General features: G+C 52.4%; 1 protein-coding gene across 1 annotated transcript in view; it reads left to right on the top strand.

The window, feature by feature from the left end:
• The window catches only part of LOC144141781 (high-affinity choline transporter 1-like), a 117,556-nt gene that overhangs the window by 66,992 nt on the left and 23,538 nt on the right, over positions 1-27,026 (top strand). Inside the window, exons 4-5 of the mRNA XM_077673278.1 lie at positions 8,173-8,328; positions 13,217-13,365. Of these exons, the coding sequence (XP_077529404.1) occupies positions 8,173-8,328; positions 13,217-13,365 (305 nt within the window). The remainder of the gene's footprint in view (positions 1-8,172; positions 8,329-13,216; positions 13,366-27,026) is intronic.

The following is a 27,026-nucleotide window of genomic DNA, read 5'->3' on the forward strand; positions in this document are numbered from 1 at the left end:
CGACGCCCCCCTGGCTGAGCGTCATTTGTGTCAGCAACACGTTCCGAGATTCGCAAACGCTGACGGTTGCGTGAGCATGTCCACACTCTGCACCGGAGCTCTCCACTCTTGCGAGATCGAAAGTATCTTTCGGTGGCCCAAACGCGGTGGTCATCTTCGAGCCCATGCTTTGATGCAGCCATAAAAACACGCTTGGGAAGATAATTGGCGCGTAGTAGGAATGAGCTGCAAGGTCTTCACGCGTGACAGGCACGATACGATATCACGCACCTTTTGAACGGCTAGCCCTGCAGCCGATTATCTCATGCGAGTTATGCTTGTCGTCAATGGCGAAAGAAAGAAGCCCAACAGCCATGGCCGCTGTAAAACGCTGTTGGGTATATTTACACGAAGCTGTGTTTCAACTGAACAGTGCGAAAGCGCCACTCCACGTTCATCAACTGTAGGGAGTGCTTTGCACAGAGAGCAAGACACTAGTCTACAACGCATGGGTGACACATGGGTGACGGCATGGGTGACACATACAGCGCACAGTTTGAGATCGCTGTAATGCATGCATGCGTAGCACCGTGAGTGTGATTGCCGCCTTCTCGCGTTGCCTTTCACCTTGGTACAGTAACTATTTAATGTTTTAATAACATTCTATTTCACCGTAATCTTGGCTTCAGCACCAGCTTTCTCAGTGAGGTCAGCGGTGTTGGGCCGAGAAACAAATGCGGAGGTTACTCGGCTCAGCACGCTCTATACAAATTTTTCGCGTGCATTCGCTTTGGCGCACAACCTTTCGTTGTGCCAGAATAGTTTGGAGACTTGTATTAAGACTTACTTATTATTACAATATCCCTGCACTCAACCTCGGGGAATCTATTTTATGTGGAAAATTACGAGGAACTGATGCTAAATACGCAAGCTGTCGACTTTGTCAGGAATTGTCGGAAGTGTAGTCAGTATTTAACGACATCATTTGATTCTCGCCACATGACGAACAAAGTATGCGTTACAACCGGTTTAATTGAGAATTCAACCAGCCCTTTTAAATGCGGAGCATTTCTTAGTCGCACGATGTCGCGCTTCGGCGTCGGCGCCGTCCACACGCTCATTGCGCATGCGTGTGGACGCAGCGTGGAGCGTGTGGCGCAGCGTGGCGCAGTGTGGAGCGTGTGGACGCATGTGGAGCGTGTGGACCTGCGCCCCGCGTCGAGGCGCAGGTGCGCGTCTCTCCTCCGTACCCTCCTCGCTCTCAACAACAGGTGCGGGGGTGCGGGAGGAGCGCGTGTACCCCGTGCGCTCCGTCGCTCTCAACAACAGCTGCGGCGGTGCGGGGGGAGCGCGTCTGTGCGCGCATGCGTCGTAACTACCCGTGCGCTGCGTCGCGCTCAACAGTAACGGCGGCAGGGCGTGTACACGTGATAACAGCGTGGTGGGTGCGTGGAAAGTTCGCGCGCTTGTGTACGGAATTGTGCGCATGCGCGTCTCTCCCCCGTACTCCTCTCCCTAGAACGCTGGCGGTGTGTATATAAGCAGCGGAGCGCGCGTTCGGAATTCAGTCAAGGGCATCTTTGCTTGGCTTTCGCTTGACGCCGGACCCCCGGATCTTGACCCCCCCCCGACCCGGACCCGGACCTGGACCCGCTGCCACCACCATTCTTGGACCGGACCTGCTGCCTACCTCCGGGCCCGGGGAACACGCCTCGGGCCTGGAAAGTGGACCGCCAGCTGAAGCCCGAACCAGCGGGGAGCCGACCCCCGCGCGCGCGGTTGCCTTCCTGGCCCTCCTGTAGGGCCTTCCCGGCGCTTCCATGAAGTTCCGGGCCCCGCCTCCGAAGGAGCACTGTTTCGAGTTCAGTGCTCCGAAGGAGGCCACCGTCGACGACATTATCGACGGAATCTACATGACCGTCGGCCCTGAGGGCCTGCGGGCCTCCAGCATCAGGGCGCTTTCGATTCTGCGCGGCCGTGGCCTCGGCTGCCGCCGCGGAGAAAGTCAACGTGGCCGGGGACTTCAAAGTCCTCGGCAAAACCTGCCCGGGGACCTGCGTGGGGCCGCAGATCGTCTTTATGACGGCTCTGCGCCTCAAGCTTTTCATCAGCAACGACGACCTGGCCGCTGCGCTCACCCCCTACGGACGAGTCATCAGAGTGCACGACCAGACCTTCAAGGGCCACCCAAAGGTGGACAATGGCATCCGAGGCATCAAGATGGAAATGCGGAAGCCGGTGCCCAATTTCATCTTCGTGCGAGGGTGCAAGGTCCAGATGGAGTACCGGGGGGTGAAGCGGGTATGCTCGCGGTGCGGTCAGCCAGGCCACAATCGGGGCGACTGCCAAGCCCTCTGGTGCGACCGCTGCCAAGCCTTCGGGCACGAAGCGGAGCACTGCATCGCCGAGTGCCGCAAGTGCGGGGGCCACCACCCGACCGCAGACTGCCTGAAGCCCCGCTCCTACGCCGCAGCCCTGGACGAGTTCCCGGCCCTCCCAGGTGGTGCAGCGGAAAAGCCAGGAGTTAGCGACGACCCAGACAACGAGGTGGAGGGCTTCCAGGCAGGGCGCGAAAACCCAGACGACGACGACAACGAAGACGACGACGACAACTTCTCCTTCTCTCTGGACGACGTGTCTTCGCCACTCTCTCCCTTCGGGGAAAGTGACAGTGTCACTGAGAGCAGCGCGGAGCACACTGCGGAACCACCTGCAGTCCGAGAGCCCCAACCAACCAGCCAAGGACTTCAAACAACGGCTACGACAACTCCCCTTCCACCGAGGGGACGCGGGGTACCCAGCCGCATAAGCGCTAAGGCCGCCAAGCCGGCGTCGCCTGGCGCGAGTGACTCGGGACTCCCTGCGACCCCGCCCTCAACGGCGAATTCAGCCTCCCGCCCGTCAGAGACGCTCGCGACTGAGCCCCCGGACTCTGGTGCGCTGGCTCACGCCAGCGTGGTAGCCCCCACTGCCGACGTGCAAGACATGGACCTGAGCAAGGACCCTGCCAAACGCGGCCCGCCTTCGTCCGGCGAGTCGGACAGCGCAAAGGAAGCATTGACGGACTCTGACTGTAGTAAGAAGCCCCGACCAACTTGATTTCTATTAAATGCAGAGCATTTTAGTAACTCACGATGTCACCCGCGTTGGCGTCCGTAGTCCGCATCACTACGTAGTCCGCACCCTACACTATATAAAGAAATAATACCTTCCGGCGCCAGGTTTCGATCCCACGACTCTGCGGGCGGAACGCAAGGTACACGCCACTTTACCGACTGCTCCACGGAGCCGACACAGAATGGAAGGTTTACGCACGCGCCTTGTGTCCTTGACTCATTCAACCGTCGGCCACAGGTGCGCCCTCTCCCCCGCGTCCTCCTCGCCTTCTCTCCGCTCGCAACACCCTCTCTCGCCGCGTTCGGTTCGCGTTCATGTGGTGGCGCGATTTCGGCGCTATAACACTCCCTCGCGAAGGGCATTGGATTGGATTCGATTGGATTGGATTGGCTTGGTTTGGATTGGATTTGGATTGGGTTGGATTAAAGTGGATTGTGTTGGATTGTGTTGCGTCATAGCCGCGCCACGTTGCGTCGTAGCCTCTCCACGTTGCGTACTAGCCGCGGCAGGGGGTTCACGGCACGTTTCACGTTTCACCATCGACTTCATCGACAATGTCTACGCTGGAAGACATCAATTACAACAACAACCAATACGTAATCCACAAGACTTGCAGGCACGCCCCCCGCGGAAATGCTCTGCATTTGATCGTGCCCCTCGCGAGGGGGATGTTTACTGCTCGTTTTTTTGTTTACAAGAAACAAATGTCAACGCAAGTAGCGTCATACCTTATAATAATGCTTGTGCATTTTATGTCTTTGAATGCCCAAGGCTTCCGCAGCCTGGACAAACAAAGGGAAATTATGCACTTCGCTCGAGCGCAAAACGTTGACATTTTGTTTCTTCAGGAGTGCAATTTTCATTCACCGCTCGATGTTTCCTTGTTTCGCACTCGGTTTTCCGTAGACGCTTTTTTCTCGCTTTCCAACTCAGTTGCCTGCGGTGTAGGTGTCGTTTTTTTGCGTTCAGCCCTTCGCCAGAAAGCGCATGTTATCTTCGGTTTAGACGGTCGTACGATCGCCGGCGAGTTTTATCTTGGTTCACGGCGTGTGCGCGCCGTAAATGTGTATGCGCCTGCGCAGCACAACCTTTCGTCTGATTTCTTTCGCTCGCTTGATGTTTATTTGCTTGATTCTTATCCTACGTTTTTAGTTGGGGGACTTTAATTGCGTCCTGGACCCACAGCGAGACGTGAGAGGTCCAGGGCAGCGTAGGCCTTACTGGGGTGCGCGCGAGCTGCGCGAGCTCGTGTCCAACTTCCGCCTCACGGACGCGTGGGTTCACTTGCACGGCAGCCAATTTGCAGCCACGTGGGCGAGGGGGGCAGCGGGGAGCCGGCTTGATAAGTTTTTCTTTCCCCCTGAACTCATGCGCAGCGTGGTGGGCTGTGCGGTGCTCGCGTTTCCGCCGGGGACGCCGCGCGTGTCTGACCACCTCCCGCTATCGTGCATGTTGCAGTGCGAAGCCAAGGTGCCTCACCATGACGTGTGGCGCATGGACCTGGCCTTGGTGTCTGAACCCCTTAGCGCAGCAGGAATCAGCGCCTCGTTAGCGGCTGAGAACGCGAACTGGGTAAGGGGCGAAGGGTGGGACGCACTGAAGGCAAGGTGGCGTGAGTCGCTGGTGAACGCGGGGCGGGAACGTAAGGCTCGAATCACGGAGGAGCTCAACAACACGCTGAGGAGGCTGCGTAGCGCCAAGGGTGGGGGCGACCTCACCTTCGCCATGCGCGATTATGTCAGCCTCCTTCAGGCCAGGTATGAGTGACTCCTGCGGCAGTCCTCACAGGCGGCTAGCCAGGCATACGTGCATGGGCGACCTGTGTCGGACCCAGCGGTCCTACGGCACGTTAAGGCGGCCGCCACAGACAGGCAGGGTCACGCGTGGGTTCCACATGTCGAGCTCGAAAACGGGGAGCTCAGTGAGCATAGCGCGGACATTTCAAGGGTGTTTATGGGGTATTTTAAAAGCCTGTTCACGTCCGAGGTGTCCGCGCTTGACGAAGAGAGCTTTGAAAGGAGGATACGAAGCTTTTGCGGCAACCTACCGCGCGTGCCGAACGACTCTCTCGCGCAGCTGGTAGCGCCGGTTTCGGAGGACGAGTTGTGGGAGGCAGTAAATGGGGCGAATGCGGCTTCGGCTCCAGGTCCTGACGGCATCCCGGCGGCCTTCTATAAGGCGTTTTTTTGTCGTAGTCCGCGACCCCCTGTTATACATGGTGAATCGGATTATCGCGGGAGGCGCGAAACCCACCAGTTTCTGTGAGGGCAAGGTCATCCTGCTCGCGAAAGAGGGAGGGGAGCCATCAAACCCCAAAGGATACCGGCCGATTAGCCTGCTAAATGCAGACTACAAGCTGATAGCCGCAATCATAGCGAAACGGGTCAGTTGCGTGCTGCCTGACGTTGTCAGCCTTGCCCAAACGTGCTGCGTTCCGGGTCGAACGGTTTTCTCGTCTCTATCCCTGACAAGGGACCTTTTCACCTTTGCCTCACGATGTGGCATTGCCGGTTGCTTCGTCTCGGTCGATCAGGCGAAAGCCTTCGACCGGGTGGAGCACCGGTACTTGCTCGCCGTGCTGCGCTGTTTTGGGTTTCCGCAGGAGACAGTAACCCTAATTGGTGACCTTTACTCGGACCTGACAACTCGGTTGCTCGTGAACGGGCAGCTAAGCCCTCCCTTTGGCGTCACGCGCGGTATTCGGCAGGGCTGCCCTTTATCTCCCCTCCTGTTCGTCCTTTGCCTCGACCCGCTCCTTAGACGCGTCGCCGACAGCGCCGACATCCGCGCTTCCCCCTACCCGGCCAGGGCCAGGTCAAGGTTTCGGCCTACGCGGACGACGTGACCCTGTTTCTGCAGGACGAAGACAGCTTCGCAGCGTTTTTACGGCTTTTTGCGGAGTATAGCGAGCTGTCGGGTGCCCTGCTGAACAGGGGCAAAAGCAAGGCGCTACGCTTTGGCACGTTCGCGTCTGACCTGCCTGGCGGCGTCGACTGGGTAGCGGGCGTGAAAGTCCTGGGCGTCGTGTTCCACGCGTCGGGAGAGGTGGCGAGGAGGTCATGGAGGGAGATGTTAGCGGTCGCCGAAAAGAAACTCGCGGTGGCATCGGAGTTTCCCCTGTCTCTGACAGAACGGGCGTTTATTATTAAGTCGTCCGCGGCGTCGGCCTTTTTCTATGTTGCTCGCGTGGCGCGACCACCCGCGCGGGTAGCACGGAAACTTGCCACGCTTTTCGGTTCTTTCTTTTGGGCGGGAAAAAGTGAACGCGTTAAGCGTGCTTTCCTTCGCCTACCCCGCGACATGGGAGGCTTCGGCATTCCCTGCTTGCCGACCATGTTTAGAGTTTTGGCTCTCAGGGGCTTCTCGGACCTAGCAGCCGATGTGGACTACCGCGGAAGGGCTCTACTGCAGTATTTCCTGGGGATGGCGCGTCGCGAATTTTTTGACGAGAGAGTGGTAGGTCCCACCGCGGAGCAACCACCAGCCTTTTACAGGCACGTCACGAGCGCCCTCCGGATGCTGCGGGAGAGCGCACCGGAGTTAGATTGGAAGTCAATGCGACCAACGAAGGTATGCGAGGCACTGGCTATCAAGTCGATTGCAGAGGAGGAGGCCGAAAAGGCTCGGCGTATTCACTGGAGGCAACTCACCTCCCAGGTACTGCCCCCAGACGTAAGGGACTTTGGGTGGAGGAGGGGCTGGGGAGTACTCCCTACGGGAGATACGCTGGCTGCGTGGGGGGTGACGCGTAATGCGAGGTGCCCTCAATGCGGCCAGACAGAGACGATTGGGCATGCGCTCAAAGACTGTCGCGTTGCAAAAACGTTCTGGCGCTTGCTAACCCGTACCTTCGGCGTGGCGGTCGGCGCCGGCACTCGTTCACGCGACGCCTTCACGGTGTTCCTAGTGTGCGTAGGGGCTTACCTAATATGGAAGAGACAGGGCGTGGCGGCGCTGCGCGCGCAGCCGCTGCGCGCTATGTTCCCACTTTTGTGGAAAATCCGATCGAGACTGATCGAGAACCTTGAAACCGAGTTCGCCACGCTGGGGGAACAGGCCTTTCTCCAGCGCTGGTCTACACGGTTCATTAGAATTAGCAATAAGCAACTGCAATTAGGTATCGTGCCCTACTAACACACTGAGTGCGTAGAAGTGTAGGCCGAGAGGCCAGAAGGATGATCACTCCGCGGAAGGAGCTGACTTTAAAAAAAAAAGTGTGATGACTAGCGTGGACCTGTGGGTGCCATGTGTTAACACAAATCACTCACAGGTCGAGCGTGGTTTTTTTTATATACTTGAACGTAACTTTGATTACGTAAACGTGACAATGCGCGCCTCTGCCCGTCCTAGCGACGTCGCCAGAGCACAGATTCGGATTGTTTCCAGTCACTAGATGCAAGGTGTGCGAAAGTATTTGACACACACGACTTGGTTGCAATGCGTGTGAAGCGCGTGCACTTTTACTGGTTTTTGTAGTTGTCGGCTCGATTTAAAGACCTAACTCCGGTCTAAGCTCTGACGCGTAAAGCTAACGATGTGATTATGTTGGGCACATGGATCCATATGTGTTCTCTGAGACTGCCGGAAAGTGTTAAGAAAAATTATTTATTTGTGACAAGTGCTTGGAATGCATGTATATCTGTAACTTGGATTAATAAACTTCTCTTTAAGACTTGACGCTTTGCTTGACTCGAGTAGATGCGATGGAAGCAACGTCTTCACCAGTTACGCAATCGCACGACCGCTCCTCAAAGACCCCTTGACAGTGCACTTTAGCGACCACAAAGCAGTCATCCTCTCCGTCCAATACAACGACGGCACCAAGCAATAAAGACAGACTTTAACTTTACACACCTTGCCTTCGCTTCTCCTTCATTCAATAAATAAGAATAATAAAGACGAAATAACAATTAAGCATTCCCAAACCATACCCAATTACGCAACATTCACGCGATACCCCCACCACTCTGCGACGCATTTACTCGAGTTCCCCCCGTGGGAAAATGCGGGCGGGTTTTTTTGTAAGGCGCGCACTTTCAGGACGGACTGCAGTCACTCTGCATGCAACTGTTGCAGGTGGCCTGATCGTCGCCGGTCCTGTGTGGCGCGCGGGTTACGTGACCATGATGGACCCTCTGCAGGAGACGTTCGGAAACAGCATGGCCAGCCTACTCTTCCTGCCGTCCCTCGTCGGGGAGATTTGCTGGTGCGCATCCATACTGAGCGCCCTCGGTGCGTACGCGCTCTGTATCACGCGTATCCCGGGAAAAGCCACACCATCCTCATCATCTACATTCGTTATGGCGGGATAATCCTCATTTGGCTGCGCGAACGCCACCACGGCTTTTACCAACTACACCTGTGTCCACGTCAGCGTATTCCTCTTTATTGCTTTCCTACATTGGAAATGTTGAAGGGACCCTGCAACACGTTTCTCAACTTTTTTCTCAATATTAAAAGCTTTGCGACTGTAGTCAATAAACACATGCAATACTTAGAAGGGGGGTGACGAAGTACCTCAGCGAGAAATATGTGCCCATCAGATAACTTAGAAACCCAGCTGTTCAAAAGATTTTTCTCTCTTTCCCGGTATTGGCGTACTTCGAGCGCTTGAATTACGTCATCAGAGCGATGTAGCGGCTATTGACCGGCTTCGTTTCAGTTGCAGCAATAAACGCAATCGATAGCCACATTAAAACAATCGCCACAAAAGCAAAGCAGAAACGGTCGGCGGATCTGCTGCGACGAGCAAATCACGCAGTGCCGCCAGTGCCGCTTTGTGCTGTCCATAACTAAAGATTCCAGACCCTGAGGAAAGAGTGAAAGCGTTTATGGAAAGTGTTTCAGAGTCCCTTTAAGTAATTTATACGTTATCAGCGATTCCAAAAGCTGAGGCAGTATACCCAGAGCTCGCCATCTTGGTGCAAAAGGTGTTCCGGTGCACTTAGATGTGCTATATAGTGTTCTAATTATAAGTAAATGGTGGCTCAAGACAAGGTTTCTGTACTATGGTTTGAGTTTCGTCAGCGTGTACGCGCAAAACGTTTTAGGGCAAAAGCTCTACTTCGCCGTGCCTCGCAAGGTGACGACGCGATGAATGCATCGCGTCGCAATGACCTTCAGCCACCTGGGCGCAAGTGCGGCAGGTGTGACTCCGCGCCACATGATTTGCCGAGGAGAGGCGCCGCAGCTGCGCTCGCTCGGAGCCTCGCCACTGCGGTACCACGTGACTAGGCAGGGTTTTAACGTCTGCTTCGCTGACGCTTGGTCGCTAAGTCCAGCAATGGATGGCGTGCCGGCTGGGACGTCTGTGCGTGAGCATCAGCGCAAACGACAGGCTGAATTCAATCGTCCAGTTGATTTAGCTAGAAGGCAGGCTGCGAAATCTTAAGCAAAGGCAAAGCTGGCTGCTGAAACACCGGAGCAAAGTAAGGCCAGATTAGAACATTATAGAGAAGCTTTCCGCCTTTCGCTAGTGATACCTATAGGTTTACAAATGTTAAACCTGACCCGTTATTTTAGTTTTTCGCGTGAGGGCGTCAAAGCCTATAGACAAGTGGGCTTTGATACTCCCGCCTCCTGTAAAGGCGGCTTCATAGGACTACCGTTGTGCATTCCGAAAAAAATCTACTTTCCAAGGCATATACAGTAAAATCTTGTTACTTTGAACCGCAAAGGAATGCCATCTCAATTAGAAATAATGAAAGTTGGAACTAATGAGAGCGAAGAATTAAAACAGTAAACTGCGATGGGGAAGCAGTAGGGCCTGTAAACACTTGGAAAAAAAATGGCGCAGCCTGCACTAGTGGTGCAAGGCTGGAGAAACAGCAGAGCTGGCAGCCCCTCTTTCTTCGTCGGACACCCGGCTGTTGCCCCTCACATTTATTTCCGAACTTGCCGCTGAAAGTTCTGCGTGACTGGCAGGCCCGGATTGTTTTAAAAAGTCCGCAGGCTTTCACATCTTTCCCAAGGTGGACCGCGTTAGCACGCACTCGAACCCGCGGCCAAGTCCGAAACCAACGCCTGCGCTACGGACCCAAAGAAAACGCTGTGCGTCCGGACCCGTTTCAAGATTTGTAAATAGTTCTTGCATATGTTTCTCTATATTAGGGTCGAAGCCCCTTAAGGGCTGGGGCTGTTGGCGTCTCCTGTCGTCGTCGTCGTCTTAATCGTAGTCGTAATCGTCGTTTCGTGTAGTCACGGTACTAAAACACCGGGAAACTCGTTTACGCCTCGCGCTAGAACGTAACGCGTACTAAAAAATAAACACCGTGACACTCTACGCCTCAAGCTGGAGCACTTCGAAACGCGTACTAAATAACACCGGGACACTCGTTTACGCCTCGCGCTAGAGAGCTTCGTGCTTCAAAGGCAAGAGACTTTTACAGCAAAGCTGTAGACCTCTACCCCCAACGGTTTCATCTCCGTTGGCTAAAACGCCAAGGCGTTAAGAATACACTTATAAAAGGCGTGCTTCGCTCCTCCCCAGGTTTCGCGTTAGTGGAGATTGCCCGGGATTTTTGAACTAAATATCATGCAATAAAAAGAAAATATTTCAGGGAAGCTTGCACTCACGCGCAAGACTTGAATGGCGGAGCTGTTGTATGGTGAGCATTGCCGGGCACATGTAGAGTTAAGTTTCAGTACCGTTGTTTATCTGCATAGTTGCGGTGTCTTCATATGCATCGAAGAGGTCGTCGCCTTCTTCGCGGTGAGTGGAGGATGCAAAGTCATCTTTGGCGTTGTAGACTTTCATCAGCTCAACTGACGAAGCTTGCCCTAAGTCGCGCAAGGCTTGAACCATAGCGAAGCTGCGGAATTTCTTTATACGTGAGCTTTGAAGGACACATCACCGCGCAGTTGTACAAGTTTGCAATTGCTTATTTACATGTTCCAGCGGTGCTTTGCACTGTGCTAGTAGTATAGTCATCGTTATATGCATCGATATCATCGTGTTCCTCATGCCAAGCACTACATGCGCGGTAGCGCTCGACGACAGCGCTTGGTTTTTTTCTGTTTGTGTGCTAAAGCCACTGTGAGAGCCGGGGCTGAGCGGTCGCCGCGAGGCACGCGCTCACGAGCACTCTGCATTTTCTTGCTCCTCGGGGTTTTGCCATTTGGTTTTTTTCTTCTTCTTCTTCTTCTTCTTTTTTTTTTTTTTTTTTTTTTGCTAAAGCCACTGCAAGTGCCGGTAACGCTCGGCGGTCGCCGCGACGCACGCGCCTACGAGCACTCCGCATTTTCTTGGTATTTTTTTCCGGCAACGACGAGTCTTGTACAACAGCTTCCCAGTTAAAAGATGATAGCTCAATTGGATAGACGCCGGTTTCATAACGCGGGTGACGCAGGTTCGATACCAACCCCGGGTAACGCTTTTTGTTCTTTCCAATTGCGTGCACACGTTTCCCAGCGCTGCTAAGCCCGCACCCCTCTGTCCGTTGGGGTGGCCCAGTAGTTAGGTTGTCGGTTACACGGCAACCACGTTTTCTTTCTTGAGACTTCAAAGTTTTTTGTTGTGACGGACCGATAAAGCTCGGCCTAAACAGCTCTGCTGCTAGAAATCGTCGACTGCAGTCTGACTTTTGTCCGTGAAGGACAGACAGCTGGCACTTTTTGCTCTAACGAGGGAATGTAGCGCAAGGGCTCCTCTCTGCTTTTTTCAAAACTGAGGTCGAGACGGGCAGCATTCAACCCGGATATGACTTCTAAGCGGACGACCGAACTAAAACTTGGTCCTCCTCCTCCTCCTTTTCCTAATTGGCAGCAGCATGTTCTGCGCTTGTGACCTGAGATTTGACTTCCTCATCAATCAGCGCACCCCACACCACTGAGCTTGCGTTAACATTATCGTAGTACGCAAAGAATGCTACTTCCAAAATGTAGGGTTTTGATTGGATTTACCGTATTTTACCTTCTCTATTCGTTCTTCTCTTCTTTCCGGAGGCGACTCGGCCTCGTATGCAGGCAGCGGGTACGTTTCTGTCACCGTGTACCAGGCGCCAAGCAGCCGGCGAGGAGGCGCCTAGTTTGAATTATCCGTGGCGGAAACTGCTCCCGTTCATTAACGGGATTAATTGGACATAGGCTTCTATGGAGCTTGTCCAGACCGAATCGCGCAGTGAGAATATTCCATAAATTCAAATATTACGTTCTAATTAACGAGTTTTTACTGTATATATGTTATATAGATTTCACTGCTCTGCACAGAGGTAGTGTGGGAAGCCAATTTTACACTGACCAACTCGCTTATAACGGACTTGGTCGGCTTCACTACCATACACAAATGTATCCCCGGAAGACAAATTTATAGGGGCAATGTGAGCAGTCATGAACAAATATAAAGGCCCTGGGGCGTTTTTTTTTCTTTTATTTTTTTATTTCGACTGTGCTCCGACGCGTACCCATTAGAGGCCACGCGTATCATGGGCCGAAATCGGTGTGAGAAGCTAAAGAATGGCACGAAAAATAAAATTCTAGCAGCGGTGTCCATTACGATAAAGCTTTCGAATTAAAAAATAATTCGGCGGACACTTCTTACCTGTAGGTAGGGGAAAACCTTATAGCACCGCGGGGGAAATGTTTTCGAGTACAGGTAATATGGGCGCCGCCATCTTTCTTGCCGCCGAGAGGAGCAGAAGCGGCCACAGGGTCAGCTTGGAGTGAGGCGGTACGACGCGTTGGTTCGCCGGTGAATGCTACGCCGCTGGGTGAGGCAGCGGTGAGGGGCGTGAAACTTGGCTGGCGGTGCCACGGCTCGGTGGCTGCGCAGCTTCGGCGCGTGCTTAAATCCCGTGTCCTCTTTCTGCTCCGCTGGGCCAAAGTTTGTTCTCCCCCGTTCGGCGCTTGCCGCACCGCCCAGCCAGTACCGCCGCCGCGATAGATAGGAGCTCTCTTCTACGCGCAGGCTCATACGTCGACTAGGAACGGAGGGTGTCCCTCTTTTTTTTTTTTTTTTTGTTAGTTCAGAAGCGCTGTGCGTGCTTGATATATTTTTATGACCATCTTCGGGGACGCAACAATGCCATCGCCTTTTCTTGTAATGGAGCCTTTAAAGAAGTACGGAGGTGACCAGGACCCCACCAGCAGCCTGAGCTGCAGATGTCCTTGTGGCGCTTCGCAGGCAGCACTGTGAGCGTGATGACCGGGCTGAACAGAGTCATTTCTGTGTGCGTGTCCGCGGCCGTGGCCGTGGTCTACACGGTGATCGGAGGCGTCTACTCGGTCGCCTACACCGACGTCGTCCAGCTCATCTTCATGTTCATCGGCCTGGTAAGCATTGCCCCGTCTTTAGGTTGTCATGGTAGTGGGGGCTCAGCGATGTTTTTGTGACACTGCGAGGTGCCGAACATTTTTTCTCCAGAGATGTGTTATTTGTGTGCGCCCGCCAAATGGTTTCGCATGAAGTTCTAAGTGACACGTATGTGTATACCAGCGAAGACCAGTTGGGGAGGCTGAATGAATTTGAAATTAGGCGTTCCTGTGCGTCGCTCTAGTGCCGTCCTATATTGCTGTGGCAATCGACGAATATGTAAGCAGGATGAACGTTTCCAATTTTTGAAATGGGTTAATTGCGAGCACACAGAGGGAAGGCGTAGGCCACTGCCAGTAGCAGTTTGTGTGTTTTTTTTTTAGCCGCTTTGGCTAATTCAGCCCTTCTGACCTCATGGGGAAGCACAATTAAAAACGGTTGAAACTCGGTGTCACCAAACGCTTAGGTACGCGCACCGCTCGGTGAGTTTGAAAGCCTGAAAACGCGAAGACTAGGACACTGCTGACGCTAGCAGCTTACACAAGCCAATTCCACAGGTTTGCGTACATTTTGTGACAACATGTACGATAAAATATATTCAAATTTTACTGTTGTCCCAGAATTCCTGCAAGAAAGAGAAATATTTTGAGTGAGTTTGAAATGTTACTGTCGCCACAGAATTCCTGCAAGAAAGAGAAATAGTTTGAGTGAGTTTCTAAGTTATCTGATGTGCATAGAGCAGTAGTATTTTGGACTTGTATTTTGTGACTACCTAATCCAAGGACTGGGTGCACTTATTACCCTTTGAAAAGCGTTTCACATGTCGAAAAATAGTTGAAAATTGTTGCAGGGGTCACTCAAAGACCAACTGCTCTCAAATTTTTGACAGCGTAGAGACACTGTCATCAAATAGTGCACGTAAAAAGACAGGTGCCTGAAAAACACCGTGTTTGAAACAGGAATGTGCGCGATCCAAATGTCTCATGAAAATTGACGCTTTCAAAACCCAAACTGAAAAAAAAAATCAACTACCCCTCGGCCGAAGCAACAGTGATCGGGGAGCGCGAAGCTTTCCAAACTTGTTAAATAGCAAACGAACCAACACAGAAGTGAGCGGACCCGTATCGGGATGGTTGACTGCACTCCGATTGCCCTCTCTAGTGCTTCACTGATACAGGCATTTCATGGATTTCCCTAGCCTTCAACCATGGTCATTTTATAGGTGGAGGGGTGCATTTTCTGTCTAATCTTGCACGTCCATGCACCCCTCTCCAAGTCCAAACTGCTTCGGCCGTGCCGGAATGGCACTTCTCCAACTAGACCTGGAGAAAGCTTTTGGTTGTGTCTCCCATGATTTTTTGTTACTTATTTTGGACTAGGTGATTGTAGGGACAGTCATAAAAGAGGGTGTGGCTCTGGCGTACCGGAAGTGCACCGCGAGATTAATCGTTAGCAAGACTCTGGGGGCCCCCATTAGCGTGGAACGGTCGGTACGCCAGGGCTGCCCTCTAAGCCCACTTTTATTTTGTCTGTATATTGAAACTTTGTGTGTTTAAAGATAACCGGAAATGAACACATTGGCGGGTTTCGGCTGTGTGAGGCGGAAGTGAAACTTCTCGCATATGCTGATGACATTGCTGTTTTTTGTATTACGAAGGAAAGTGTTAGAACTGCAGTAGACAGTGTTAAACGTTTTGGGGTAATTACAGGCAGCGGGGTAAACTGGGGGAAGTGCCGGGGTTTCTGGCACGGGGACTGGCCATCGATACCAGACTTTTTCGCTAACGTGAGTTGGGAAACCAGCCCTGTTAAGTACCTTGGTACGCAGCTTGAATGCTATAAGGACAGCGAACCGTTCTGGCGGGTCCAAACGCAGGACATACGGGGAAAAGGGGAAAAGTGGAAAGGGGCCTTTCTGTCAATGTTTGCGAAAGCGACCTATGTAATTTATTTTTTGTTGCCAAGCTGTGGTATGTTATGCAAGTATTACATTGCTCACGTGTGAATGTGCAAAGAATGCACCGAGCATTCGCGGTGTTTATATGGTCTTCCACTTGGGAAAGGTGTAGCAGGGATGACCTGTTTCGGCGGGTCAAGGAGGGCGGTCTTGGACTGACCCATCTATTTGTCTGCCAGTTAGTGAGCAATTTCTCTTTCTGCGAGATACGAGCGACCCCTTCTTGCGGACAGTTTTCCAAGTGCGGCTACGCGTTACCGGAATTTGTTGTGTCACGTGTGCAAATGCAGGGGCGGATTCTGGGTTATTTTAAAGAGGTTGTAATGTCGGTAAGGTTTCTATCAACTCGTTTTTCTGTGCAGTACTTGAGTACAGTGTCACGGAAAAAATTGTACAAGGATGTGTGTGATAGTCTGTTCCCTGTTCCGCGCTACAGAGCGCTGTACAGTACAGGTCCAGGGCAGGACGTATTCAAGAGAGTGAAAAGGATACCTGTGCCATCCGGGGTTAAGTCCTTTTTCTTCAAACTTCATTCAGGGACACTAACAGTGAAAACATGGTTAAAAGAAAAGGGATTAGAGACACCATGGGGTACAGACTGCACAATTTGCAAACAACCAGAGAACATAGAACACGTTTTCATACTGTTGGATGGCGGTACACTTCTGGGATGTGATGCAAAGAACACTACACAAAGACTTTCCACTTAATTCACACGGTATTCGGTACCTATGCACAGACAATGAAGAAGGAGTCCCCTACGACTTAGTGATGCTTTTGGGCCTCCATAGCATCTGGCGTGCACGCATGGCCTGGCTCCATGGCGACGCGAACGCTCGACCGGCGCGGAAGTTACTGCGAGAAAGCGTTGCACAATTTGTTGAGGGGCAAAGAACGGTTGAATTTCGTTGAAACACTGTCTGCTATTAAGTAATGAACCAATGACAAAGCCAAGTCGGAGTGACGACTGGCTGCTTTTTGTGTGCGCCTGTGGTATATGGTGTGTTGAATGACTGGAGTTATGTCGAAGACCGGCAATAAAGAAAAAAAAAAAAGTGCCGGAACGGCGCTACCTGAAAGACGCCGGCTTCACAACGCGGGTGAACCAGGTTCGATTCCGACCACGGGAGCGAAGAATTTTTTTCTCCACTTCACTCACAATCATTATCATTGTCTGAAAAATTTGGCTTTCTTGCAGTGAGGTTTCGATGGACTCAAGGCGACATCATTCAGAGGCTCAAAGTTTCGCGTTAAAGAGTGTTGCGACCGGGCGGGGGCACCCGATCCGAGCTCCGTGGCCTCCGACATACGAGTGGTAGCGTGTATGATGCGAGCGGCCAGCCGCTGTTGCAGCCGTGAAGAAGTCCAGAAGCCGTAGGCTAACGTAACTGTTTACTTCATAGCGAGAGGTGAGCCGAAGCCAAAGAACAATGCCCCGACGGGCGAGGTTACAATACAGGACTCGAGCAGAGCGACAACATCGATTCGCTGCTCTAACAGGAATGAGTTACAACGCTTGGGCAGCTCTATTTATACCCCAAAGCGATAACGGTCAAAACGCCAACAGGCTGGAACACGCACAAACGTCACAGACACACGCAACGCTCTTTCCAGTGTTCGTTAGTCGTCGGTAGCCTCCGCGCACGATGAGTCCGAGAGAGGGGAGAGAGGAGGACTCCGTTGCGATCGACGGGGCCTCTGTGTCCTTGAAGAGCGTGGAGACAAGCCACGCAGGCAGCCGCCGAAGTTTTGCCGAGAGCAAAGCGTCTGACGCGGCTTTGTCGCAACTTGCCACCGACATGATTGCGCCTGTTTTCGAAGGCGCCCGAGTGGCTTCGCCGCACAGCCGAGGAGTGATGCGGGGAAGTACTGCGGCGCTGGCCCATTCGTAACAGCTTCTCCGCCGGGGGTCCGAGATCCCGATGGATAAGGGTCTGCAACCGTTGTCCGGAGGGATGCTGTCGAAGTGAGGTGTTCGGCGGGCGCTCGACTCCAGGCCTTGGCTGTACGACACCGTGCTGGAGCTTCACCGGGCGGGTCCCTGGACGAGTAGTGGCTCCCCAAGAACGTCTCTGACTTGGTCAGACAAGCAACAGAACAACACAGGAAGACACAACCGCATCGCCGGCAAGTGCGAAGACAAATCAACACTGAAGATCTACCAGGCTTTTAGTTGCGAAAAGTACGCGAATAACTAACTACTCTAGTTTTATTTTTGCCGAGCAGTACTTTAGACACGTGAACAAACCTGACAGTTGACATTTCGCGTGATTGGAAATGTCCCATACACAAAAAGAAATGTAATCGTAAAGGGCGAAACCTGCGTCAGGAAAAACAATGAACTTGAGAAAGTCAGGCGTCTACAAGCCACTTCTCGCGCTGAGAGCTGCGATTCGAGCTCTCATCATTGCTCCGAGTTTTCCCCTTCTTGTATCGCACTTTAGGTGCGCCCGTTCTCTGAAAGAGACTGCTGCGACCGCGTGAAAAGCACCGGCCGTTGTTTTCGACAAAGGCCGAGCGCGCGGAGGAGCGAGCGAGATTTTCCAGCGTTCGAACGTAAGGCGCGCACTGCTTCTACGAGGCGGCGTTCACTTGGCGGGATGCGAGCTCAAGGCTTTGCCCCTCGGCGTGCCCGCAGTGAAACACGCGCCACAAGTAGGCGCAGACGTTTTCCCTCTCTCCTCGTTGCCCGCCTTTTCGCGAACGCGTTCGGCAAGCGAACATCGGAACGCGTTCACGTTCTCTTCTCTAGGCTGGTCGGTTCCCGACTTCGGCTCAGCCACAGGCGACACCGAAATCTCAACTACACTCTTAAAAAAAAGGTCGGAGCATTCACTAATGGAATACTAACAAGTTACTTGTCCCAGTATACACTAGGTACTTAGTAACTGGAGGTAGTAAATGTAGCACTTGTCAAAATTACTAACCGAAGCAGGCAGTAAGCACCACTACCCCCACTAGTAAAGTCCCAGCAATAGCACTTTTCTGAGCTACATGCGTTTACTAGCTGGCCATGCACAACCTAGTCATAAGCACGACCTTAATCTAGTGCTACCACTTCCTACACTCAGTTAATTTACTAACCATGCCGTTGTTAGTGACAGAGCCTACGTACAAAACCGCGGGGTAGTAAGGGTCGTAAGGAGTTAGTAAATACGGCCGTTACTACCTTTTTACGACCTTTTTTATTAAGAGTGTAGCTTAGCCCATATTGGCCTATCGTCGGGAGCGTCAGCTGGGAGTGACAAGGGCACGACGTGCTCATTAGACACCTCGTAGCATCCAACGGACCCTATCTCGGCGTCCCTCGCCTTTTCCGCAACACCCTCAGTAAGCGAACACCGAAGGGTGTTGTCGTTCTGTTTTGCGGCTGTCAAGGCCACACTACAACCAGACTGCCCTGTCTCAAAAGACGGCTCAGCCGCCCCAGACGCCTGAACCTCTACGAGCTCGGCTGGCCGTTGCTTGAGATCAGCTACCTGAGCTGGTGGCAGGACGGAATCGGCTTGCTCAGTGGCGAGATCGTCATGACTCCCAGCTGAACCGTGCAAACCGTTTTCTGCCTCGACTGCAGGCTTTCCCACAACGAAGGTCTCTTCTGAACTGCCGCCGTCCGAAGAAACAACCTCCGTTTCAGCGGACTCGTGTTGCCTTTCGGTAGCCTCATGGCTTAGGCACTCCAGCGAAACCTCACTATAGGCCTCCTGCGCTGCCCAGGGGGCGCTGCGCAAGCGGCTTCCGGGCAGTACTTCCGGGTAGTACAAAGCTGCGCGGGTCCCATAGGATCCTGTGTTGACAGAAGCAAAATAAGCTCGACGCTCCCGATTATTTTGCAACGTGGTCACCAGCTCATCCCCGACGCGTCAGATCTATTTCAGCGATCAACTTGGCATTAGGGGAAAAAGCTTTGCAGCGCTAAACACGTTTACAGCGCCGACGAAAGTGCCGGGACCGTGACGGCGTCTGCTACTCGCAGGTTCACCTATCGATGGTCGTACGAAGTGAAATTTTAGGTAAAATTTCTAGTTTAAACTAATACTCTAGGTGACAAAGACTTCTCAAAAACAGCCGATCAAAAAAGAAGAGTGACGCAATCGGCGATGATCGCGCTTTAAAAAGCCAGCGAGTCCGACATAACGCAGGCTCGCCTGCTGCGGTGCGCCGCTCTTTTGCGTACCTGCACACTATGCGTGCGCTTTCATTAAACAGTGCTCGTTTGCGTCGCCGTTACGAATACATGGTGCAGCGTTAGCTTGCCGTTTTGTTGCGTGTCTCGGTGACAAAATGCCGCGACCGTCAAAAGCGTGAAATCTGTTTTCGATTCCGAAATTAGTGGCCGTAAAACAAAGTGGTCGGGCGAACTAAGAGGCCGCTCGCTTTCCTTGTTTGCTCTCACTTTACTTAATTACGCTCTTGCAGCATACATTCCCAGTTCGCACCTAATAGCCTAGGATCAGGGTCAGCAACGGCTGAGTTCCATGCAGCCTACACAGCCGAGGGCTGGACGGCAAATAGGTGGGGGGAGGAGGAGGAGGAGGAGGGGGCTTTGAATGCAAAGAGAAAAAATTCAGCGAATTTCTAATAATATTTGACAATAATATAGCGAAGTGTGAAGATGGGGGGGAGGGGGGGGGGCAATTCAACTGGAGGACGCCACTTCTCTGTTCTTGTCTCGCTGTCTAACTCAATTTGAAGTTTGAAGTCATAACTGGCGTGTCGGCGTACGACCCCTGCACTAGAAAACCAACACAGTCAGTGATGATCGTATAGAAATACTCGGGGCCCCGCGCCGTGTATGCGGCTGTGTTATGTGATGTTATAGAAGTACACATCTCTGCAGGGCGTGTGATTTGGTGCGTGTTTTGCGTCCTTTAATAGCGCTTAATTTGTTTATTTAATGGGCGCTATTGCCCCACCTACTCGCTATGTACCCTGCCGTTCGTAAATCGTGCGGCGTAAAACGTTACGCAAGAATAATTTAGTTTGCGAAAATACGAAACAAAATTTCCACTCGTTTCAAAGGCGGTGCCAGGCCAGCAGTGTCAGCTGAGTCGGCTGCGCAATTCTTGCGTTCGCTTGCATGCTTCCGATGAAGCAACATTTGCAGTTACCTCAGGATGTAAGATGAGCAGCGTTCCGTGTTTATGCTACTCGTGAACTTTCCTTTGTCGACCACACGCAAGAAGAAAAAACTGTAACTGTCGTCAAACGGTTAAACCACCCGACCTGGCGATATACTGTCCCACGCCGCGACCACCGCGACAGCTCGCTCAAAAGAAAGCCGACAAATCGGCTCCTTTTTGCGGATATTATTTTGTTTAGCCTCTGCAGCTACTTTAGGGGCTATTTCATACAGTATGTAGTGATTTAAACACGCCACAAAGCGCCACAACCAACTTTCACTCTGGCTTGTAATTGAAAACACATGGAGGGCGGCGAGGGTCGTCTGCTTTTGTACTACCCGAAGGCGTCGGCCGCTAGGGGCGCTGCATGTCGCCAAAACTCCAGCGCAGGAGGCCTATCTCGCGAAATGTTCATGTTCAGACCGGTAGCCGTTCCTAAGGCCTCCCGCGAATTTGAACCGTCCGAACACTCCGCCGAGATCTCCAAAACAAACGCCGACACATTATCGCACTCAGTGGACACGCACTGCCCTCGGTCGCCTCTGCCGACAGTCTGAGCTAATGTGAACTAGAATGATCTAGTGGCGCGAACGGCGAGGAAGGGGCGTGCTCTTCTGTGTAGAAAACACCAGGTGGCGCTGCTGCGCCATCTTCGAAAGGCGCCGCGGCAGGCTGTCGCTGTTCCGATGTTGGGTAGTAATTAACCCTTAAAAAAAAAATGCTACTCGCGTCTGGCATTTCCGTACCTTGCTAGGAACGTTTTGTTGCAAATCTGCCCGTTTGAGCTGTAGGGAAACGGCTATAAATCGAGTTGTTTGGTGTCGTCTGCTACCTGCGCAGACGATCGATGCGAGCGTACGCGTTCGATGTGCTGCCGGCGGACAACTGCTATGTTTAATTCTTTACGAATGGATTTACTTTTTATATTTACTGTAATAAAGTCCCGGCATGAACCTACTTGTGAATTTCACTCTACAAAAGCAAATTATACCCAGTATTCACGCGTCCAGTAGCACCCGGCTGATTTTCTCAGCAGCAAAGTTTGCAATAAACAAATTACCTTCAGAGGAAACTTTCCCCAGGCACTTAGTGCTGAAGGCAGCGTCTCCAAATGTGTCGTTTGAGATCGCAGCTTCTGTGTTAGCACGTGTAATACATCACTAAACCTCCTAGTCGTCATGGCCCCTTTGCAGGCCGAACTGCTGTCAGCTTCTTGCAGCACACTGTTCGCAACAGCTAGGGAATATATGTCACCGCTTCCGCATAACACACCACGAAAAGAATGTTTGCGACGACACTTTGTCGTCATGTGGATAGAAGAGCACAGATTTCTCGTGAAAATGTCTAGCTTTTTTTTTTTTTTTTTTCGTATCGATGTCGTATAGCGAAACGAACGTTTCGATCGTCGGCACAATTTAGCCGGCACCAGAGCTTTGAAGGAAGCTTGACTTCTTGAAGATGGCTCATTGTGAAAGCATCATTCCACAGAACTTACGACTTCATTTGATGAGCACTGCGGAGAGAGAGCCTCGTGTTGTGGCTGGTGCACCTCATCTTTTTCGGCTCTTCAGCTTGCTTGCTGGCTGCCGAAACTGAAACTCTTGCCCGCCTTTTCCTTTGCGGCTTCCGCGTGCATGCTCCGCGCAGAATTCGAAGCACAGTCAGGCAGGATGGTAGGTACAGCACCTGGAGCCAGTGACAGCTTCCCGCGTACAAGTCGCACTTTACAGCCGTTTATTACGTGGATGTAATCACGCAATAAGCACTCGGGCTCAAAGTGGCGCTCACCAACGGCTGAAGATATGGTCAAGAGTTTGTCCAGTCTTCCCAAATTTTGTCCCCACTTTTTGCACAGTTCATCGTCCAAAGGAGCGGCGAACAAAGACGCCTTGGGAGCACCTGCAGGGTAACCACTGTGACAACCCGGAGCAAAGCAATAGGTGTCCGTCCTTCGTTTTGACATCGCGTACCCGGCCTGGCCAACCTCTATTCGACAGCACTCGCAATAACTATATTCCTGACGATTGTATACCTCTTGCTTCTGTGGAACATCACGGAAACGTAAAACACGCAGAAATGAAAGGCCGGCCTCAGCCATAAACAGACGGAGAGTTTGTCCGACCGCGCGCCGCCAACGTATCGCACATCCGCTCGTATCGTCTGCGCCGCTAGCAGACGATTTGTTTGTAGCCGTTGCCCGATGGCTCAAACGGGTCTGATAAGCAACAAAACGTTCTTAGAAAAGTACAGGGACAACAAAAGTGAGCATCTTTCTTCCATAAAGGTTAATTACTGTACCACAGTAAAAAACGGCAGCGGCAATAGCTGGCGAGCGCCCCAAGGAACGGCCCGTGCAACCGCGGTACCGTTTTCGAAGAAGGCGCAGTGGCGCCCCTGGCGGCGGTAGACGCGCTTTGCTTCAGCCCGACACGGCCGGGCTGGAGGAGCGGCGGGCGCGCACTTTCATACGGCCTGCGCTTCGGGTATAGTCCCCACCTATGACCGCCGCTAGTTCGTGTCGCTGCGGACCAACCCTCGCCGGTTGACCTACAGCACGCGCGGGGTAGGTAGAGCGGCGGCGCGCGCGCACTTGCTACTGCTCTAGCCCTGCCGTGGTTACACGCGATACCTGTCCGTGTAAATTTACATGTGCGTCATTAAAATAGGCGACTCCTCCCCCCTTCTGAATTTTCGGTCTAATTGGGTCAAACAGCCTAACATTATCACTCGGAAGCGCCTAATCAAAAAATTGAAAGAAACATTTTAACTCGGGGCGCATGAAGAAAAATATGCGAGGCCTTCATATCTTATCAGCGACTGTATTATATGAAAATGGTGAGACAGGCAAATAAACACGGCACTTTCCGTGACTGAAATATCATTTCTTATTTTTTATTTTTCCTTTCGGATGATGTCTTGGTTTGCACACGCACAGGGCACGACCAGTGACGCGAATGATTTCCCGTCGAGGGAGATAGGGTTATCGCTTAGCTAAACGTGATTCTGCTATTCACGCTCCGGTCGGGCTGAGCGGCCCGCCGGCAGCGAAGCGCACTGTCAAAAACACACAGCTGCTCTTCCAGAGGCGATGCGTCGACTAACAGAAAGGCGGGTTGGAAGGGCAGAGGGTTGGTTCGAAGCGCCCCCACTGTAAAGAATCTGCTGTATTGGTTCCTTCTTGGGTGCGCAGGCCGTATGAAAGTGTGCGCTCGCCGCTGCTCCAGTCCGGCCGTGAGCCCGAACGCTGCAAAGCGCTCCCGTTCGCGCCACTGGATCAAGACATTCTAGTTCACTGTACTTGCCGCTCTGCTCTGCAACCGTCACCTCCGACTCGCGCTCCCGAGCGTCTGCTACTGGCAGCGCTGGCACGGTGCTTCCCTCGACAACGAGGTCTTTCTCGAGCAACAATTCTAACTCGGGCTTCACTTCATCCTGATCGAGTTGAATTTCATGCCCTAGGTGCTTGTTCTCTCGTTGCAGTCTCTCTCCCTCGAGCTCCCTTCTTTCCTGTTCAAGGCGCTCGAGCTCGAGGTCGTACCATCGCATCTTTTCCTGGTGCTGTCGTTCTTTTTCCTCGCGTTCCTGCTGTCGTTTCTGCCTCTCGAGCTCCTCTACTCGCTCTCTTTCCTCGTGTTTGAGTTTCTGCTCTCGCATTCTTTCCTCGTGTTCTCGCTTTTTCTCCTCGCTTTACTCACGCTGGCGCTCAGCCTCTGCAGCCTGACGTTTAGCCTCTGCCTCGGCGGCCTGACGTTTCGCGGTCTCCCTGCCATTGATCAGCTCAATGCATTCCGACAGCTCCTCATCGTCAGCCCCGACAGCGAGTATAGCCTGTATCAGCTCTGGCTTTCTCAGTGCGTCCGTAACATCCAAGCGCAACTCTTTTGCAAGCTCCAACAACTGCGGTTTTTTCAACGCCTTCAAATTCATGGCCGGTCTAGAGTACTGCTTTCCCACTGCTCCAAAAATGTTTTGCGCGAATAACCCACGCGACAAAAACACGCCCTACCAGCTATCCTCAGCAGCCTGGTAAAACTCAGTGAAGAAAAGTCCCGCACTCACCCTTGACCGCCGTGAATTCTGCGAAGTCCGAAGCCGCCGTGGTGTTGGGTCTCGCACCGCTGGCCTCAGGTATTACGAAGTTGCCATCCCACCGCTGCCACCAGTTGTTGCGACCGGGCGGGGGCACCCGATCCGAGCTCCGTGGCCTCCGACATACGAGTGGTAGCGTGTATGATGCGAGCGGCCAGCCGCTGTTGCAGCCGTGAAGAAGTCCAGAAGCCGTAGGCTAACGTAACTGTTTACTTCATAGCGAGAGGTGAGCCGAACCCAAAGAACAATGCCCCGACGGGCGAGGTTACAATACAGTACTCGAGCAGAGCGACAACATCGATTCGCTGCTCTAACAGGAATGAGTTACAACGCTTGGACAGCTCTATGCTCTATTTATACCCTAAAGCGATAACGGTCAAAACGCCAACAAGCCTGGAACACGCACGAACGTCACAGACACACGCAACGCTCTTTCCAGTGTTCGTTAGTCGTCGGTAGCCTCCGCGCACGATGAGTCCGAGAGAGGGGAGAGAGGAGGACTCCGTTGCGATCGACGGGGCCTCTGTGTCCTTGAAGAACGTGGAGACGAGCCACGCAGGCAGCCGCCGAAGTTTTGCCGAGAGCAAAGCGTCTGACGCGGCTTTGTCGCAACTTGCCACCGACATGACTGCGCCTGTTTTCGAAGGCGCCCGAGTGGCTTCGCCGCACAGCCGAGGAGTGATGCGGGGAAGTACTGCGGCGCTGGCCCATTCGTAACAAGAGGCAGCAATTACCGCGGCCGGACATTTCGTAGGTCAGCGAACGGAAGCGGGCGTGCCAGTGCCAGCGACCGCCCACAGCAGCCTCCAAATTCGCGTCGTTGTTTTCACAGAAGAACTGCCACTGGCATATACGTGTGCAATGCCGAGAAACGCGCGACATCGCGCTGCAACGAACAGAGACGCAGTGGACCAGGCGGAAATCGTGTTAGCATTAAACTACCTTCCGGAGGAGCAAACCTTTGCGTTGAAAGTTAAATATAGTGGTCAGATTGGCAAAGTTAATTGGTCGTCCGAGCAGCTTTGACTAGCCAACGCCTTCGCAAAGTCCAGAGCCCTTCAATGTATTAAAGGGCTCTGGACTTGGTTATGTCGCTTTTGTCGGGGAGCGAAGTACGCGCACAGACGACGGGAGATCACAAAGTGAGGTTACTATGTCAGGCGTGCGAATAGCCTTGTGTAGTAACTCAGCTCAGTAACTTCCACCTCGCTGCGCGTTCAGAATCGATTTGTAAAATTGGCTTGAAGCTGTATGCCAGCTTACAAAGCTTGATGGTGTACTAAAACACGAAAAATGTACCTTTCTATGGCTGCTTCCCGACCACTTTGAATACCTGGAACATGTTCACTGTATGTTTGTCTTTAATATAATATTTTAATTTCGCGGAAATTCAATGGAATGCTCCACAAAAGTGATTGATTGATTGATTGATTGATTGATTGATTGATTGATTGATTGATTGATTGATTGATTGATTGATTCATTGATTCATTCATTGTTGTTTCTATTTAATGTGTTGTTTCCTACCAAAGTTGCCGCAGCTGCACCGCCACTCTGGCCCCGTCAAGCTGTCTCTACAGCTTCCTGCCAGAGTGACTGTAAACATTGTCCACTGTACCAATGTTGAAAAATAAAACTTGATTTGATTTGATTGATTGATTGATTGATTGATTGATTGATTGATTGATTGATTGATTGATTGATTGATTGATTGATTGATTGATTGATTGGTTTTTATCCAAACGAGCAAGGGACTGTTGTTACGGGCACCACCGTGTGGAAGGCGACCATATTCCGGGGCACTGGGGACTCTGCTGGTAGTCTTCGCACTCATGACAGAGCGGACTAGATGTCGGGACCCGGGCTGGGTAGGGAATCCATCCACTGCTTGTTGGATGGATTCCCTGGATTCCCACACCATCTGGAATAAGGTGCCGGGTTGAGGATAGGGTTGTCAGAATGATGGGTATTGTGTACGGAAAATAAAATGGAGGAGAGCTTGGGAGTAGGTGCTGGTCTGTAGTCTTCTTAGAGTCAAAGATTCTTCTCTCGTGAGGCGCTGATGTGGGTATGGGTACTAGCAGCGTTCACGACGGTAATGTACTGGGATGTCCGTGAATTTTCTAAGCGGCTGCAGCGAGCTCTTCTTCGGAGCTCTTCTGCTCATGTGTGGCCGTCTTGAACAATGGCTCAGTCTATCAATTCGCGAGTTTGGTGGCAGGTATCCATACTATGCGGATTTTGGTCTTGCGATGTATAAGTAAGCGCAAAGCAGGGGCAGAAATTATTCCCAGTTAGTAATTTGGGCATACGGACTACGAGTCTGTCAAGATTGTGGCGGTTTCGTTGTTTGCCGTTGCTGCTGGAGGCATGGCGATCACTTCAGCAGTTTCAATGGATGTAGTGGTCCCGGTGATGGCCGATAGTCGTTGGCCAGTACCGTTGACAACGCTGGCTACGTGGCCTGGACGCTGAAGATATGGTGTTGCATCAGTGTATACTGTAGTGGGGT

The sequence above is a fragment of the Haemaphysalis longicornis genome, unplaced genomic scaffold, assembly GCF_048455015.1.
Source record: "Haemaphysalis longicornis isolate Haplotype H1 unplaced genomic scaffold, Haemaphysalis longicornis Haplotype H1 scaffold_1, whole genome shotgun sequence".
In the NCBI taxonomy this organism is placed as follows: Eukaryota; Metazoa; Arthropoda; class Arachnida; order Ixodida; family Ixodidae; genus Haemaphysalis; species Haemaphysalis longicornis.